Consider the following 18,653-nt stretch of genomic DNA (forward strand, 5'->3'; position numbering starts at 1 on the left):
TCTCTTTTTTTGTTTTTTTGGTTCTGAAATTATTTTTAAAATATCAGTAATATATATACAACATACAGTTTATCATTTAAACCACTTTAAGTGTACAGTTCAGTGGCTTTCAGTATGTCATGTAAACATTACCACAGTCCATCTCCAGAACTTTTTCATTTTCTCAGATTGAAACTCTATAATCACTAAACAGTAACTCCCCTTGTGCCTCTCTTCCCAGGCCCTGGTGACCACCACTGACTTTCTGTCTCTGTGAATCCGTATATTCTAGCTACCTCATAGAAGTGGAATTAAGTAATTTTTGTTTTTTTGTGTGTGTGCCTGGCTTATCTTATTTAGCATAATATTTTCAAGGTTTATTATCCATGTTGTCATAATTCAAATATATTTGAGTCAGGAATTCCAGAACCATGGAAAAAAAGTATGGCAGATGCTCAAAAAATTAAACATAGAATTACCATATGATCTAGCAATTCCACTTTTGGGTGTATACCCAAAAGAATTGAAAGCAGGGACTTGAATAGATGTCTGTACACTCATCTTCATAGCAGCATTAATCACAATAGCCAAAAAGTGAAACAACCCAAATGTCCATCAACAGATGAATAAACTAAATACAGCATATACATACAATGGAATATTATTCAGTCAAAGCTTTCCTTAAACATTTCTTTTTAGTGAAATCTAAAAAATGTTGGGTTGACCAAAACATTAGTTCAGGTTTTTCCTCAAGATGTTCTGGGAAAGCCTGAACAAATGTTTTGGACAACCCAATACAACAAACTCATGAATATAAAAAAAAAAAAGAGGTTCACAGATATATAGAGAACTAGTGGCTCTCTGTAGTATTGTAATTACCATTGGGGAAAGGGAAGGAGGGAGGGACTACAAAGGCATAGGGCATTAAGAGGTCCAAACTCTTATGCCTAAAATAAGCTACAAAAGATATATTGTATAACACAGGTAGTATAGCCAGTGTTTTGTAACTATAAATGGAGTATAACCTTTAAAAACTGTGAGCCGCTTTACTGTACACCTATAACTTATATAATATTGTATCAATTAAACTTCAATTAAAAATTATTTCTCATATGAAATTATCATATACATACTACTACTGATATATATAAAATAGATAACTAATAAGGACCTACTGTATAGCACAGGGAACTATACATAATATTTTGTAATAAACTACAAGGGAAAAGAATCTAAAAAGAAGTATACGTGTATATATATATATATATTCAGATATATATATCTCGATTCCTGTGCTGTACACCTGACACTGACACAATATTGTAAATCAACTATTGTTCTTGCCGTTGTTTAGTTGCTAAGTTGTGTCCAACTCTTTGCAATCCCATGGACTGTAGCCTGCCAGGCTCCTCTGTCCTGGGATTTCCCAGGCAAGAATACGGGAGTGGGTTGCCGTTTCCTTCTTCAGGGGATCTTCCTGACCCAGGGATCAAATCCAGGTCTCCCACATTGCAGACGGATTCTTTACTGTCTGAGCCACCAGGGAAGCCCAAGAATACTGGAGTGGGTAGCCTATCCCTTCTCCAGGGGATCTTCCCAAACCAGGAATTGAACTAAGGTCTCCTGCATTGCAAGCAGATTCTTTACCAGCTGAGTTACCAGGGAAGCCCCTACTTCAGTTAAAAAAAAAAAAATTTTTTTTAATGATTTGTTTTATGTAAATGAAATTTAGAAGTTAATAGATAGACTGCCCCAGTGGGTTTTATTTACCTTCATGTTTCAGAAGAAAGTAAGCAGTTTCTGTGGAATACAAGGCTATAGGGCTTAAAGTTCATGGGCAACAAACTGAATTAAATTTACTTTTCTTCTCTTTTTTATTATCTGTCTTTTTAAATTTTGTATTATATTATCTTTTTAAATTTTGTATTGTCTCTTGTGTCTCCTGCATTGCAGGCAGATTCTTTATCATCTGAGCCACCAGGGCATCTCCCTTTGTTAATAACTGCTGTACAGCAAAGTAATTCAGTTATACATACAGATACTTTTCTTCATTTTATTAGTCTGTCACAAAAACAAACTACTGAGACCTACCTGGGGGCACTTGACTACCAGCTCAATGAAAAATAAAAAAGAAATCTTTCGTTTCAAGTATATATTTTCTAGTTTCCTACCAATGGCAGTTTTTCCTCTATAGGTGATGCTGCCTGTACCAAGCCAGTGTGTCTACTATTAGCATCCTAGTGTGTTAAAAGGATCTCGTCTTTCAAGTTCACCGACTTTTCTTTAGTATATCATGTTATTGATGGAGGGGTGTTTTCAAGTTATGTTATTGTTTTCTTTGATTCTTTCTTTTTACTCTGATGCTGTGTTGCTGGTTTGAGAAATTTAGAGTGGGTGGGGTCGGTGGGGCAAGGGGTCTTGTGTCCAGCCTTTGGAGAACACAGGAAAGGATGTTTATGAACTCCTCTTCTAGAGCAGGGCTTCTTAAACTGTATCATGCTTATGAAGCATCTCTGGATCCAATTAAAATACAAATTTTGCTTCAGGAGGTCTTGGGGGGTGGGGGCCTGAGATTCTCTGTTTTGAGGAAGCTCCCAGATGATGTTGATACCACTGATCTTGGCCGACATTTTGAGGAGAGGGCCCTCTCTATGCAGGTTGTTGGAATATGGGCAACATATAAATAATGCTTATGCAAGGTTGTATAGTGGGTGAGGACCCTTGATCTCTGTGTTATATGCTACATGCTTTTACTTACTTCTCTGTACCTTTTTTCCCCCTCACTTTTAAAATTAGAATAATGATACTTCCTTTGTTAGTAGTATTATTATTTTTAACCACCTTGTTTCAAGTTCCTCTGCAATTCTGTTGTCTTTAACAAGAAATACAGTTGCAAAAAAACAAAAAACAGTGCAAGAGTGATTTGGTTGAATTTAGTTTCTCGTTTTTCTAAGATTCTTCCATTTTAAGCACTGAAAGGCTCAAGTCCCACGAGGCCATCAGTCCCTGGCATTCCCTTGCTGAATTCCCAGTTGGTCTTGAAAAATAATTCTTAGAGCTGACTTGCTTACCATGGAAATGGTTGGGGGAAAAGTTTGTTTACTTAGGTAGAACTTCTTGGGTGGTGGTTTTATTTTTAACCCTTATCCTGTGCTTGTTTGCCTTTTGCAGTGTTCAGAAGCTGAATGAATTTCTCCTGAGTGATGAGATTGGTGAGGACAGCTGGCGAACTGGTGAAGGGTCTCTTCCATTTGAATCCTGTAAGAAGCACACTGGAGTCGTAAGTGTTTTGCTTGTTACGGGAGCTGTGAATAAGGGACCGTCCTGAGGATGGATAATTTAAAATGCGTGCAATTAGAAGAAATTGTCAGCTTTACTTGTAACCTATTTGAAGAAAAGGGGCTTCCCAGGTGGCACTGTGGTAAAGAACCCACCTGCCAATGCAGGAGACTTGAGACGTGGGTGCAATCCCAGGATTGGGAAGATTCCCTGGAGGAGGGCATGGCAACCCACTCCGGTATTCTTGCCTGGGTAATCCCATGGACAGAAGAGCCTGGTGGGCTACAGTCCGGGGGGTGGCAAAGAGTCAAACATGACTGAGTGAGCACACATGTGAAGAAAAATTACTACCTGCTTCTGCAACAAACTTATAGGTTTAGAATCAATAAAGAAATGTATAAGGCTTATCTTTATAAATTATCAAAAGGTTATCCCAAGAAGGACAGCTCATGTTTAATTCAAAAGGAAACAGAGAAGCTGTCTACCCCAAGCTTTATATAAAAATAATACAAAATAAAACTCATGTATCATATTCTTATAATACCTTTAACTGTATTATACTTTTTAGTTTAAAACTTGCTTTTTGATGCCTTATGTCTTTTGATTCATTTAATATATTACATTACATTACCTGTATTATTTTCTAGATGAATAGTTTTATTTGCATGTTGTTTTAGAGTCATAAGATTGGTGAGTGACAGAGCCAGAACTGGGTCTTCCCGGGTGGCTCAGTGGTAAAGAATCCACCTGCAATGCAGGAGATGTGGGTTCGATCCCTAGGTCAGGCTGATCCCCCGGAGAAGGAAATGGCAACCCACTCTGATATTCTTGCCTAGAAAATTCCATGCGCAGAGGAGCCTGATGTGCTGCAGTCCATGGAGTTGCAAAAGAGTTGGACATGACTTAGTGACTCAACAACAACAATAGTCAGAATTAAAACCCAGGTCTTGTGACTCCTGAACCAATTAGTTCATCCATTTCAGAAATATTTACTCATATCTCTGTAAAGCCTGGAAACAGTTGATATTATTTTTCATATTTTACATGAAATGTTATAAGTATTATATATTAGCTTGTGTTTCCAGACTTAGAAACTGCCCTGTGCATTGTGTCAAGACCTGTCGATGTAGCTCTGAGCAAGGCAGGCAGGATCTTTCTTGTCACAGAGTTTGCTTTCTTGAGGCAGGAGTCAGATGATAAAAAGTAAAAAGATGAGATCATTTCCCTGTCGGAAGAAAATTAAAGAAGGTGTTAGAGAGCGACTGGTGTCCTCAGAGCAGGGTAGTCATTCTCCAGAAGGTCCCTTTGAAGAGCTGTCATTGGAGCTGAAACCTGTCGGTACCTCTTCTGCAGAGGCCTAGAAAGGGGCCAGATGATTTCTCGGGGAGAACTAGCAGCTGCTGTGACACTGAAGTGGGAATTAATTTGGTGTGTTCAAAGAACAGAGGGGCACTATGGCTGATGCCTGGTAAGGAAGAGAGAGAAAAAATGAACTAGAAGCAAGGATCAAGTGCTAAAAGTTGCTTTGGTTGTGTCCGACTCCCTGCAACCCTATGGATTGTAACCTGCCAGGCTCCTCTGTCCATGGGATTCTCCAGGCGAGAATACCGGAGGGGGTTGCCATTTCCTCCTCCAGATAATCTTCCCAATCCAAGGACCGAGCCTGCATCTCTTACATCTCCTGCATTGGCAGGTGGGTAAAGAACAAGGATTGCAGGTCCTTTAAACCAGGGAGAGAGTTTGGATTCTATTGACAAGCAATAGGAAACCACTGGAGGGTTTAAAGTAGGGACGCATATAATTTTGTGTATATGTTTAAAGGATCACTATGACTACTGAGGGGAGAGTTGTCACTGGGGACAAGAGTAGAACAGATGGACCAGTAAAGAGGTCATTATAATGGCGTAGCAAGAAATGGGGATGGTTAGAATTTGTTTTGGTTGCAGTGGACCTTGTGAGAAGTTATCAAATTCAGCATACATTTTTTTGGGTGGAGCTGATGGAGGCTTGCTGATGGATTGAATAGAGATGAGGAAGGAGAAAGAAGACTCAAGGATGAATCCTAGGTTATTGGCTTGACTACTGAGTAGATGGCAGAGTCAATAACTGAAATAGGGAAGCTGAGAAATGAGTAGGTTGCTGTTGAGATGGAATCAAGAGGTATATTTTGCACATGATAATTTTGAGATATTTATTGGCATCCAAGAAGAGAAGTCACCCTTGGAGATGTAAATTTAAGAGCCATTGATCATCAGATAATACTTAAAATAATGGGACTAGATTATACCACTTTCTTGAAAGCTGTGTCTGAACAATTCATTTGAATCAGTTCTAATGAGATGGATGAAACTGGAACCTATTATACAGAGTGAAGTAAGCCAGAAAGAAAAACACCAATACAGTATACTAACGCATATATATGGAATTTAGAAAGATGGTAACAATAACCCTGTGTACGAGACAGCAAAAGAGACACTGATGTATAGATCAGTCTTATGGACTCTGTGGGAGAGGGAGAGGGTGGGGAGATTTGGGAGAATGGCATTGAAACATGTATAATATCATGTATGAAATGAGTCTCCAGTCCAGGTTGGAAGCACGATACTGGATGCCTGGGGCTGGTGCACTGGGACAACCCAGAGGGAGGGTATGGGGAGGGAGGAGGGAGGAGGGTTCAGGATGGGGAACACAGGCATACCTGTGGCAGATTCATTTCGATATTTGGCAAAACTAATACAATATTGTAAAGTTTAAAAATAAAATTTAAAAAATAAATAAATTAAATTAAATTAAAAAAATAAAATAAATAAAATTAATATGTCTATTTCATAAGAATAATGTAGAAAGGAGTTTGTCTAAAATTAGTTGCAAGTTAATAATTATTTATTTACTATTAGAGAATATGTGAATGTATCTACCATTTGGGTAACGAAACAAAAATGGACATGCAGTCTCCTGACAGGAAGGAGTTGAGGCTTGGAGAGCCTTCATAGGAAGTTATTCTGCATTAAATTTTCTTCACAGTGTGTTTAAAACTGCTAAAAATACTTAAGACAAGCACTGGGCTGTCTTAGACTTGTTGATTTCTTCTGCTTTCCTGAAGTTATTTTTTTACTCCCTGTTATTTTGTTAAGCAGGTGTGATTTTTTTTTTTTTGTCTGAGAAGGAACTACCACTCATGCTTATAGATACTGGAATGACAAAGTCTGAGATGCTCGTGTGCTCTTGTGTGGACATGGATACCAAGATGGGAACACGTCATAGAGCATCTACACTTTGAGGCAAGAGGAAACTCAGGCAGTTGATGAGAACCAACCTTGTCACCTTTTGGGTGATAGGTTCCCAAAGAAATTATTAGATCATCTTTCAGAGACATGGGGATGAGTGGAGGGGGATGACCTCAGGAGAAGGGACAGAGGAGGTCACGTGTGCAGAGTGAGGGGATTCTGAAGAGTCTTTTGCATGAGAGGAGGGATGCATGAAAAGTTGAACTGAGTGAAGGTTGAATGGAAAAAAGAATCCCCTTTAGATGCCTCCAATATCTTTGGGGTTATTGAAACCAGACTGGACTTCTGATGTCTTTTGGGGCCATTCATCAACTGCCGATGCGCCAAACCACAAATGACAAACTTTTAGAAATGGAGAGGAAAAAAAGCGATGTGTTTGAAAAGAACACGAATGGAAACTCCTTCTTGAGAGTGCTTAAGAAGCTATGTATTCTGTAAAAGCTTAGAGCTAAGTGGTTTTGGCTGCCGAAGCTCCTTGGAGAATTAGTGACTTTCTAGTGCCAGAGCCTCTTCAAATTACATCTGTGAGATTCGGACTCAAATCTCTGTCAACACGTCTCCTCCTCCCACCCCTCTCCTTAGGTTTGTGAAGAACATGAAGTCATCCCTTTGGGCCTCTGGGGGCGATACTGCTATAGAAGTTAAGACTCTAGAAGACAGCAAATATATGTACAGATGTAGACAGGTCTTGTGTGGGGAAAATACTCAGCTGAAAGGATAGTTAGTGACTCTCTGCCCCATCCCCTGTGAGGTTATCTACGAGGACTCTGAGAAGAAAAACAAAACTAAAAATGTCGTGAACATTCTCTTTTTTTCTTTCTTTTTCAAGTTTAAAATGCATTCAGCAGTTTCTGTGTGACAGAACCGTTGCTAGTTCTTCTCCGTGGCTTTTTAATCTGCGCATTGATTGGCATGTAGCCTAGTATTTGTTACTTAATTAGTTTGATTACGGTCTGAGCCACCAGCAAAGCCCTACAGTGAAAGTGTTAATCACACAGTCATGTCCAACTCTTTGCAACCCTGTGGACTGTAGCCCTCCAGGCTCCTCTGTCCACAGTATTCTCCAGGCAAGAATACTGGAGTGAGTAGCCATCCCCTTTTCCAGGGGATCTTCTCAACCCAGAGATTGAACCCAGGTCTCCTGCACTGCAGTCAGATTCTTTACCATCTGAGCTACCAGGGTAATGCGGTTGATACACTAATGGATGTAAACTGGACAGCATTATCTTGTTGGGATTAAATTGCTGATTATTTGAGGTCATGCATGATTCTCATAATAGAACTCGACAGATTTATCAAAAAAGCTAAACCTAATGTTCCAAAGCCAAAAAATTAGTTTTTCAATTATAGAATCTTTTGTTTTTGTTTTCTCTTAGGTTGTTTGATAGTTTTGAAGTGTATTTATCTTTGGTAGTCTCCGTAAGTACTACAGATAGTTATTTATGTTAAAATAGTTGCTTACAAGATTTCTGGGACAAATTTTGAGCTTATATAATTTATGACTTAGAGGTTAACAGAGCTGAATTTCCTACCTTTCTTCAACCATTTGTCTCTATCTGTGTGAAATTAAATTCAAAATGAGAGAATAACAGAAGCTTCTAGTCATGACCTAATTCAAGTTAAGTATAGGAAGATTGTCTAGCCTTAGCTGACATCCTCTGTATTATGGATGCTTTAGTACTTTGGCTCAGAACAATAATGCTATAATACTTGAGAAAGACTAGATCATGCTGTAGTGCTTACAGATCTCCTTATGAAATAATACGGGCTTCCCAGGTGGCGCAGTGGTAAAGAATCTGCCTGCCAGAGCAAGGGGGTGTAGCTCAGAGGTAGAGTGCATACTTCACATGTACAAGGCCCTGGGTTCATCCCCCAGCTCCTCCATCTGTGTCTTTCGGGCTTCCCTGGTGGCTCATATGGTAAAGAATCAGCAATGCAGGAGACCTGGTTTCAGTCCCTGGGTTGGAAAGATACCCTGGAGGAGGGCATGGCAACCCACTCCAGTATTCTTGCCTGGAGAATCCCCATGGACAGAGGAGCCTGATGGGCTACAGTCCATGAGGTCCCAAAGAGTCGGTCATGACTGAGCAACTAAGCATAGCACAACCAGTGCAAGAGATGCAAGTGACGAGGGTGCAATCCCTGGATCAGGAAGGTCCCCTGGGGGAGGAAATGGCAACCCACTCCAGTATTCTTGCCTGGAAAATCTCATGGACAGAGAAGCCTGGTGGGTAACAGTCCATGGTGTCACAAAGAGTCGAACATGACTGAGTGACTGAGCACACATGAAATAATATACATGTTTGAGCAAAGAAATCCTAGATCGTTATGCTTTTTCTCATCCCACCATGGATCTTCGGGTGACATGTAGACTCATCTGATTTATGTGAGTGTATCAGACTCAAAATCCTCATAATTCAGAGGGTGACCAAAAATGTACTGTTGGAACGTTTACAAGCCTGATGGCCTAACAAGTAGACTCTAGTTTAAGCTAAGTTAGCCTGATTGTCTTTTGCCATGGCACACACTTTTTTTAATCGCCTGGGTCTATTCATCCAGAAAAGTAGAGAAAGACTAGCCAGAGCCTAGTTTGGTGCTCAGCATTTTAACTTCCATCATTTACGAGTATCACATCTTCATGTTTTCATTTTTCTTTAAAAAGTTTGTGAATTAGGTTTAAAATGAGTGCATAACACTTTTGGATTATTGTTTGCTTTGGGGGGGGGCGTGGAGGGATGCCATAGAAATAATTAAAATATGACATTCACTTTACTTCTTTTTCTTAGACTCTAAATGCAGCGGCAACCTTGTGAGTTAATGTTCAGTAAAACCTCAGTTTTTTTCATAGCACTTCAACTTGTGTTCTTTTCCGTTTGGAATGCAGCAGCCAAAAACTATAAACAGGAAGCAGCCTGGAAGATATCACCTGGACAACTATGAGCAATCAACACGACGTCTGCGTCCCATGGAGACGGAGGATATTGCAATAAAGGTTATTTTATTTCCTGGATTTTTATATGAATAGAAACATTGGTGTTACCATTTTATGGTGAAGTTCTGCCAAGTGTCCCATGTCGTGTCTTTAAAGTCTCTCTAGAGTGGTCACTCATCCTCATAACATTTTCAGAAAATATTCTGCTGAGTTTATGATTCTCAATGCTGCCTAACCTCCCAACCACAGCTTTGCTCTAGGAGTATGTTTAAATATGGAGAAGGCAATGGCACCCCACTCCAGTAATCTTGCCTGGAAAATCCCATGGACGGAGGAGCCTGGTGGGCTGCAGTCCATGGGGTCGCGAAGAGTCGGACACGACTGAACGACTTCACTTTCACTTTTCACTTTCATGCATTGGAGAAGGAAATGGCAACCCACTCCAGTGTTCTTGCCTGGAGAATCCCAGGGACGGCGGAGCCTGGTGGGCTGCCATCTGTGGGGTCGCACAGAGTCGGACACGACTGAAGCGATTTAGCAGCAGCAGCAGCAGCATGTTTAAATAACTGGAAGATGAATCTTTCTTCTGAATCTGTGGTATACAGGATACACCTAGTATCCAGTGTATTTCCTCTCATACTCTTACTTCATCTACTCTATGTTAATCTCTATAAATTAATTTATAAAGAATGCTGACACTATAGGTCCAGGTTTAAGGAAGTAGATTACATAGCAATTATCTTCAACCAGGCTTAGACCAGGGCTGTATCTGTCCACCCAGCTTCCCAATATGGCCTTTGACTCATTTCAAACTCAGACTTTCAAAAAAATTTTATCGAGATATAGTTAATTTAGGCTTCCCAGGTGGCTCTAGTGGTAAAGAATTCGCCTGCCAATTCAGGAGACTTAAAGAGATGTGGGTTCAATCCCTGGGTTGGGAAGATCCCCTAGAAGAGGGCATGGCAACCGACTACAGTATTCTTGCCTGGAGAATCCCATGGACAGAGAAACCTGGTAGGCTACAGTCCATAGGGTCACACAGAGCGGGACACGACTGAAGCAATTTAGCATGCACGCACAGCCATGGTAGATTTATAAAGTTGTATTGATTTTTGCTGTACAGCAAAATGATTCAGTTTTACATAAACACACACATATATACACACTCTTTTTCACATTCTTTTCCATTGTAGTTTGTTACAGAATATTGAATACAGTTCCCTGTGCTATATAGCTCTATATTGCCCAGCGCAGGTAGAGTGAGAGATGCTCAGGGAGGTATACAGTTAAGCCAAGAGCCACATAGAATTCTTCTTTCTCTCCTCATTGCCTGATGCTGTACCTGTCCCACAGTAGGCACTTAACAATTGGAGTAAATGTGTTATTTGATGGAATAAGCTAATGCTGGCTTTCACTTTGTCATTAATTTGATGTGACTTTTGGGCAAAGTGCTTGTCTAAGCCATGGTTTGCCCCATTGAGGTGGGGATGCCATACCTACCTCAAGTATGATTACTTTGAGGATAAAATATATCACCTGTGAATTTCAAAGAGCTGTAGTGATTCTTAACCTTGGCTGTATGTTAGAATCACCTAGAAGTCTTTATATATGTAAAACCTGGGCATCATTTTTGAAAACAGCTCTAGTAATTCCCTAGACAATTATAATTTACCAATAGGATTTGAACTAAACTATGAAAAAGTAAGTTTACTAACTAACTAAACTATGAGAGACTAGAAAGGATCCTCTATGCTGCCAATTCACAAATATGCCCAGAAAACAACTTATATTAGTAACTAAAAAATCAGTTTTTTAATTGGCATTTTCTATGCAATATTGTGGGAACCTAAAATATACATATTTTTCCATGTGCCTTATTCAATTTATTTTTGTTTTGAATGGGAAAAAAGGAGGCTATCATGATTTTTTCCCCACAGAATTGACCCTCCATGCACCAACTCCCTACCTCCAAAAAACAAAAAACAAACACACACAAAAAAACCTGCATATCAATGGCCTAGAGTCCCCTGAATGGGCACGATAATTTCAGCCTTGAATTCATTGTTTATTCATGGTGGAAATAGCCAATTGGTAATTAACTCATTTGTCTTTTTGAATCTTTTTTGTTGCAAAATATAGAAGTAAATATAACATATATGTACTGTTAAATGAAAAAGTAAACATTTGTGCAAATATCACCAACTTCCTCCAAAGACCCTCCAACACGCCTTTAACTTCACTGTCTTTATTCCTCAAAATATAATTACCACTTTGACTTTTATGGTCATCATTTCCTTGAACATTTTTGCTATGTATGCCTCCAGTATTCTTGGGCTTCCCTGGTGGCTCGGACAGTAAAGAATCCGCCTGCAATGCTGGAGACCTGGGTTCTGTCCCTGAATTGGGAAGATCCCCTGGAGGAAGGCATGGCAACCCACTCAAGTATTCGTGCCTGGAGAATCCCCATGGACAGAGAAGCCTGGTGGGCTACAGTCCATGTGGTCAAAAAGAGCCCGACAAGACTGAGCGACTAATCACAGCACAAGCATAGTGCATGGCTCCCTAAAGACGTACTTCAGCTTTCTTTCAAGTTTGAATACATGCATGTATATGTGTGTGTTTTTCTTCTGCTGCTCAGCATTATGTGGATATAGTTCATCCTTTTTACTGTATGAAGCTGTAGTTCATTTATTCTCATCATTGTGTAGTGTTTCATTGTATGAATATCCCAGAATTTACTGATCCATTCTACTTTTGATGGGCTTTTGGTTAATTTTTATTTTGAAGCCATTGTGAAGAATTGCTGAGTCATGGGATCTGCACATCCTCAACTTTCCTTCATAATGGCCAACTTTTCTCCAAAGTGATTGTGCCAGTTTACGCTTCCATTAACAGTGACTGAGAATTCCTGCTGGTCTCCATCTTCCCCAGTGCTTCCAATATTTTGCGAAAACACATGTTTTGTATTGGGAGGTAGTGCTAATGTATCTTGCTGTGGTTTTTATATGCATTTTTCTGATTTCTAATGAGGTTGAGCATCTTTGCCAATGTATATATTGGCCATTTGTGTTTGGAGCTCCTTTTGTGAATTGCCAGGTTATTTGTTCCTCTTTTTTAAAAAAATTCTGAGTACTATTAATACTTCTTTGGCAGTTGTATATGTTGCAAAATTCTTTTCCCACTTTGCAGCTTGGCTTTCCACGCTATGGTATTAGGAATTCTTAATTTTAATGTAGTCTAGTTTATAGAGCTTTTCCTTTATGACTAATGCTTTGCTTTTTGCCTCTTTTAAGAAAACTTTCTCTACCAAAAGTTATAAAGATGTTCTATATTGGTTCTTAAAAATCTCTGATGCTCTGCCTTTTCCTTGTATTACTTTAATTGATTTAGAATTGAGTTTTGTGTTGGTAAGAAGTCAGGTTGAGATTTAGCAGGGAAATCAGTAATAAATAATTTTAGCCATAAGTTTAGCAGTAGTAAACTTCCTGGTAGTAATTTTACTGTACTCAGTAGTAAGTCAGTAAGGTCAGACTTCATTTTTTATGTGATGTTGGGTTGTCCTGTATCAATGTATCATATATCAATGATACCATGTATCAATCTCGGTCCCCACTGACTTTTAGTACCGTTTTGTGAGTCTGGGTGAACTCCAGGAGTTGGTGATGGACAGGGAGGCCTGGCGTGCTGCGATTCATGGGGTCGCAAAGAGTCGGACATGACTGAGCGACTGAACTGATCTGAACTGTCACATACATTTCCTTGTTTATTTTTCTTTGATTTATTTGTCTGTTCAATATTCCACTGCTGTGATTATTACAGGTTTCTAATAAATATTGACATTTTTTAGGACAAGTTCTTACACCTTATCTTTTTTCTTCTAAAATGTCTTAGCTATTCTTGGCCCTTTTGAGGAGAAAGAAACTTAGATCCTCCAGAGCTTACATTTCTTTTTGTACTTCTCTCAATACTTTAACTAGACATTGCCTCACTCCTTGATTTAATGAGATTTTCTTACAAACTATTTTATTCAGCATTTTTGCTTCTTTTCAGTAGGAGGAAATGGAAATGGTGTATGTAAGGTCCCACCTTTAAATTTTTAAACAATTATTTCATATTCAATACCCTGTAAATAAAACCATAAGAATGTTGAAAGGAATATCAGAAAGAATATGCATATGAATATATATAACTGAATGATTTTGCTGCTGCTGCTGCTGCTAAGTCACTTCAGTCGTGTCCGACTCTGAGCAACCCCATAGACGGCAGCACACTAGGCACCTCTGTCCTCGGGATTCTCCAGGCAAGAACACTGGAGTGGGTTGCCATTTCCTTCTCCAATGCATGAAAGTGAAAAGTCAAAGTGAAGTTGCTCAGTTGTGCCCGACTCTTAGCGACCCCATGGACTGCAGCCCACCAGGCTCCTCCGTCCATGGGATTCTCCAGGCAAGAGTACTGGAGTGGGGTGCCATTGAAACTAGCACAACATTGTAAATCAATTATACTTCAAAAAGAAAACAATTATTTCAACTGAGGTGAAATTCACATAACATTAAATTAACCATTTTCAAGTTAACAATTCAGTTGCATTTAGATTTACAGTGTTCTGCAACCATCCCCTCTATCTGGTTATAAAATATTTTATCACCTCAAGAGGAAACCCCGTACCTATTAATCAGTCATTCCCTACATCCCCCTCTCTTGTGTCCCCACCAACCTCCCATCTGCTTTCTGTCTCTGCAGATTTACCTATTCTCAATATTTCATATAAATGGAATCATAGAGTAGGTGACTTGGTGACTTTTTGTGTCGTGTTTGTTTCTGTCTTTACATTTTTTTTCTTTTTTTAAAATTTTGGCTGTATGCGAGCTCTTTGTTGTGGTGCCTGGACTTTCTCTAGTTACGAAGAGCGGGCTTCTCTTGCAGCACACAGGCTTAGTTGCCCTGGGGCATGTGGGATCTTACTTCCCCTACTTGGGATCAAATCCATGTCCCCTGCCTTGGAAGGTGGATTCTTAACCACTGGACCACCAGGGGAGTTCCTGCCTTTACATTTTAATTCATTCTTTCCCTTTATCCTGCTCCTCATGCCTGTATCCCTTCATCCCTCCTAACACTATGGTGCCAGCATAATGTGCTCCATATATGCACTTAAATATACTTACATCTTTGTAAAATATGTAGTATTGTCAAGAGCATTTATCCTTTCAGTTTCCTGAAATTGTTTGCTCCTTCTAGCTCTTCCACTGCATTCTGCTGTACACATTCCTGCCATTCATTTGTCTCCTAATGATGGCTGCTGGGTTGGCCTCCATCCCTACTCCATCGCAGACCACGCTGTGATGACCATCTTTGTACCTATCCTTTTAGGAAACTTTGCAGTAATTTATATATTAGCTGATTTTCCAAGGTCAAACAGGTAGTTGGGGAAACCAGAATTTTAACTCTGCTGGTAGAGAAGTGAGATAATTTTGTAAAAGGCAAGAGAGGATGGAACAGCCAATCACAGCCAGACAAATTCCCTTTGACCCTCCTCCTTCTCCTCGAGTGGATGCTGTTCTACCTTATACTTCTGTTGGGGATCAAAGCAGGAGATGACACTGTATTCTTCTGATTCTTCCCTGCTGTTTTCCAACCACGTCTTTCCTCTTTCACACTCCTTTGAAGGTATAGTGTGTTCTACCTTCCTCATGTCTGTGAGTAGAGGACTTAATCACTCCCCCACCTTCACTGTAGATTTGGGTGCTTGTTTCCGAGTCCAGCTTTCTGCCTTAATAAGTGCCACACTTGGATGTGATTTAAACTTCCAGATTCACAACCCATCTAGTAATAGTATATGTGTGTGTGCTCAGTCATGTCCAACTCTTTGCCACCCTGTGGGCTGTAGCCTGCCAGGCTCCCCTGTCCCTCACTATCTCCCACAGTTTGCTCAAATTGTTGTTGTAGTTGCTCAGTGGTGTCCGATTCTGCGCTCGCATGGACAGTAGCCCATCAGGCTCCTCTGTCCATGGAATTTTCCAGGCAAGAATACTAGAGCGGGTTGGCGTTTCCTTCTCCAGAAGATCTTCCTGACCCAGGGGTCAAACCTACGTCTTCTGCACTGGCAGGCAGGAGCTTTACCACTGAGCCACCTGGAAATCTCCCTGCATTTAGTATCCCAGCCCCCAAATGCCTTAATCAACCATCAGTCCTTTTCCACAGCCTCACCTGTGTTCACATTGGCCACCACTTGGACGCGCAGTCCCTGTGGGGTCTTTTAACCTTTGTTATACCAGCAGTCACCGGCAGCACAACCCTATCCTCCAGCTCTCCCAGACCTCCTTCACTGGCGTTGGCTTTTAAGCTCCTTGAAGCCTACAGTAATCTGAGCCCAGCCTTTTCTCCCAGCACTTTCACATCCTCCTGGAACTATCCAACTTTGTGTCTTCTATGCTCCTATACCCAGGCTGCTGTGCTCTGTGGAGGAAATGACTCAATGGTACAAGTTGGCACAGCCACAGCCTCATTACCTCCACCCTCAGCTGACCCCTGTGGTCCTTGGCAATCCTTTCCCTGGCCTTCCCTCAGTGATTCTCCATCTGCTACAGTAGATCTTCGTCTGTCACCAGTCTCCTCTCATCTCCTTCTCTCTCCTCCCGCCTCCTCTTTCTGAAGATAACTTCCCTCCCAATCCACTGAAGACATAAAGCTGTCATGGAGGGCCTCTCAGTTCCATGCTGGCCCTCTCACCAGCTAGTCTGTATCTGCACTGTGTTTAGGCCACTTTCGACTGTCCCCGAGAAAGAGGGATTCTCAGCTTTGGAGACCATAGCTTTTCTTTAAGCATCCCTTTGTCACTTAGTCACACCTGGTGAGCCACAGTCCATAGGTTTGCAAAGAGTCAGACATGACTGAAGCAACCTAGTATATGTGCACACTGTATCTTAAACCTCTGCCCCAGCCAGATCTATTCATTATTTCCCACAACATATTTTATGGTTTTCTGATCATGGGCCTGTTATCATTGAGCTCTTTACCTATGTTGAATTTCAGCATATTTTCTAAAACTAGCTAAGTGACCTTCTTTTCCAAAATGTTTCCTTTTTTTTTCATTTCTAATGTAAGTGATTTTTCCTTATGAACTGCTATTACACTTTTGTCTGTTCATTCATGTTAATTGCTCAGTCATGCAACCCCATGGACTGTAGCCTGCCAGATTCCTTTGTCCATGGAAGTCTTCCAGGCAAGAATACTGGAGTGGGTAACCATTCCTTTCTCCACGAGATCTTAATGACCCAGAGATCAAACCTGTGTTTCCTGCATTGCAGGCAGATTCTTTACTATCTGAGCCATGAGAGAATCCCCAAAGAACCTGTTCTTAGCAAAGGATGATTGTGATCCATCGACCCCTGAGTTATGGCCCCAGCATGCTCCCATGGCATGCGTCTCTATTCGTTACTTATCCCATATTCTCATGTCTTGGTTTAACTAGACAATTGACTATAAGCTCAAGGAAAGCAGGGAGAATACTTATTCCTTCTTTGTAGCCCCCATCAGTCCTAATACAGAGCTTCACATAGACTCAGCAGATATTTATAAAGTGATCAATAATTCAGTCCTTCCAGGCTATGCTCCTTCCAGGACTAATGTCTTGTGTATTTATGTAGATATTAATTAATTTAATATTACTAACATTATATTAAGATATAGATTGCTCCTACTGCTGCTAAGTCGCTTCAGTCCAACTCTGTGCAACCCCATGGACTGCAGCCTACCAGGCTCCTCCGTCCATGGGATTTTCCAGGCAAGAGTACTGGAGTGGGTTGCCATTGCCTTCTTCTAAGATATAGATTAGATATTATTAAATGCCATACATTTTCCAAGCTAAATAAAACATATATGGAAAAACATGGCCTAACCTTTTCAGGTAAGTTTTGTACTCTTTTTTTTTTTTTGGTTATCCTTTTTTTTTTTTTTAACTTTACAATATTGTATTGGTTTTGCCATATATCAACATGAATCCGCCACAGGTATACACGTGTTCCCCATCCTGAACCCTCCTCCCTCCCCGTTGTTCATTTTAAGAGCTTTTAAAGGATTTTTTAGTTATAATTTAGACATTACCAATTTATTCTGCAAAATTCTGAAACAAAAATGTACTTAGAAATTTCATTACTTGGGGCTTGGAGACAAAATATTAATTTATGAGCAAAGTGTAGCCTTACTGTAGTTTCCTCTAATTTTTTAGGAACTAGCTATCCTCTCATCTGTCACTATTAACCTTTCCAGTTCTTGGGTTCTGTTATACTTCTTTTGTTTCCCATTTTTGTAACTAATAAAACTGTCAAGTTTTCGTGATACTTATTAAAACAATTGACTGCTTAGGATGACTCTAAGATCTTTTTCTTTGCTGTCTTACTGATTGTTGAGGTATACTCCTTATTGCCAAATTCAAACTTAAATTGAAGAAAGTAGGGAAAACCACTAGACCATTCAGGTATGACCTAAATCAAATCCCTTGCAGTTATACAGTGGAAGTGACAAAAAGGTTCAAGGGATTAGATCTGATAGATAGAGTGCCTGAAGAACTATGGATGGAGGTTTGTGACATTGTACAGGAGGCAGTAATCAAGACCGTCTTCAAGAAAAAGAAATGCAAAAGGGTTGTCTGAGGAGGCCTTACAAATAGCTGAGAAAAGAAGAGAAGCTAAAGACAAAGGAGGAAAGGAAAAATACCCCATCTGAATGCAGAGTTCCAAAGAATAGCAAGGAGAGATAAGAATGCCTTCCTCTGTGATCAATGCAAAGAAATAGAGGAAAACAATAGAATGGGAAAGACTAGAGATCTTTTCAAGAAAATGAGAGATACCAAGGGAATACTTCATGTAAAGATGGGCACAATAAAGGACAGAAATTGTATGGCCCTAACTCGAACACGACTGAAGCAACTTAGCAGCAACAGAAATAGTTAGATCTGAACTAACTGGAAGAACAAATTGGTTCCAAATAGGGAAAGGAGTACGTCAAGGCTGTATATTGTCATCTTACTTATTTAACTTATATGCAGAGTACATCATGAGAAACACTGGGCTGGATGAAGAACAAGCTGGAATTAAGATTGCTGGGAGAAATCAATAACCTCAGATACGCAGGTGATACCACCTTTATGGCAGAAAGTGAAGAGGAACTAAAAAGCCTCT

The 18,653-nt window shown here is 40.1% G+C and overlaps 1 protein-coding gene across 5 annotated transcripts in view; it reads left to right on the forward strand.

Moving 5' to 3' along the window:
* The window catches only part of ABCC9 (ATP binding cassette subfamily C member 9), a 156,025-nt gene that overhangs the window by 49,336 nt on the left and 88,036 nt on the right, over nt 1-18,653 (forward strand). For all 5 annotated transcript variants that reach the window (XM_070789970.1, XM_070789973.1, XM_070789971.1 and 2 more), the window contains 2 exons: nt 3,151-3,259; nt 9,430-9,537. In XM_070789970.1, the coding sequence (XP_070646071.1) occupies nt 3,151-3,259; nt 9,430-9,537 (217 nt within the window). The remainder of the gene's footprint in view (nt 1-3,150; nt 3,260-9,429; nt 9,538-18,653) is intronic.

Source organism: Bos indicus, chromosome 5 (assembly GCF_029378745.1).
Source record: "Bos indicus isolate NIAB-ARS_2022 breed Sahiwal x Tharparkar chromosome 5, NIAB-ARS_B.indTharparkar_mat_pri_1.0, whole genome shotgun sequence".
In the NCBI taxonomy this organism is placed as follows: Eukaryota; Metazoa; Chordata; class Mammalia; order Artiodactyla; family Bovidae; genus Bos; species Bos indicus.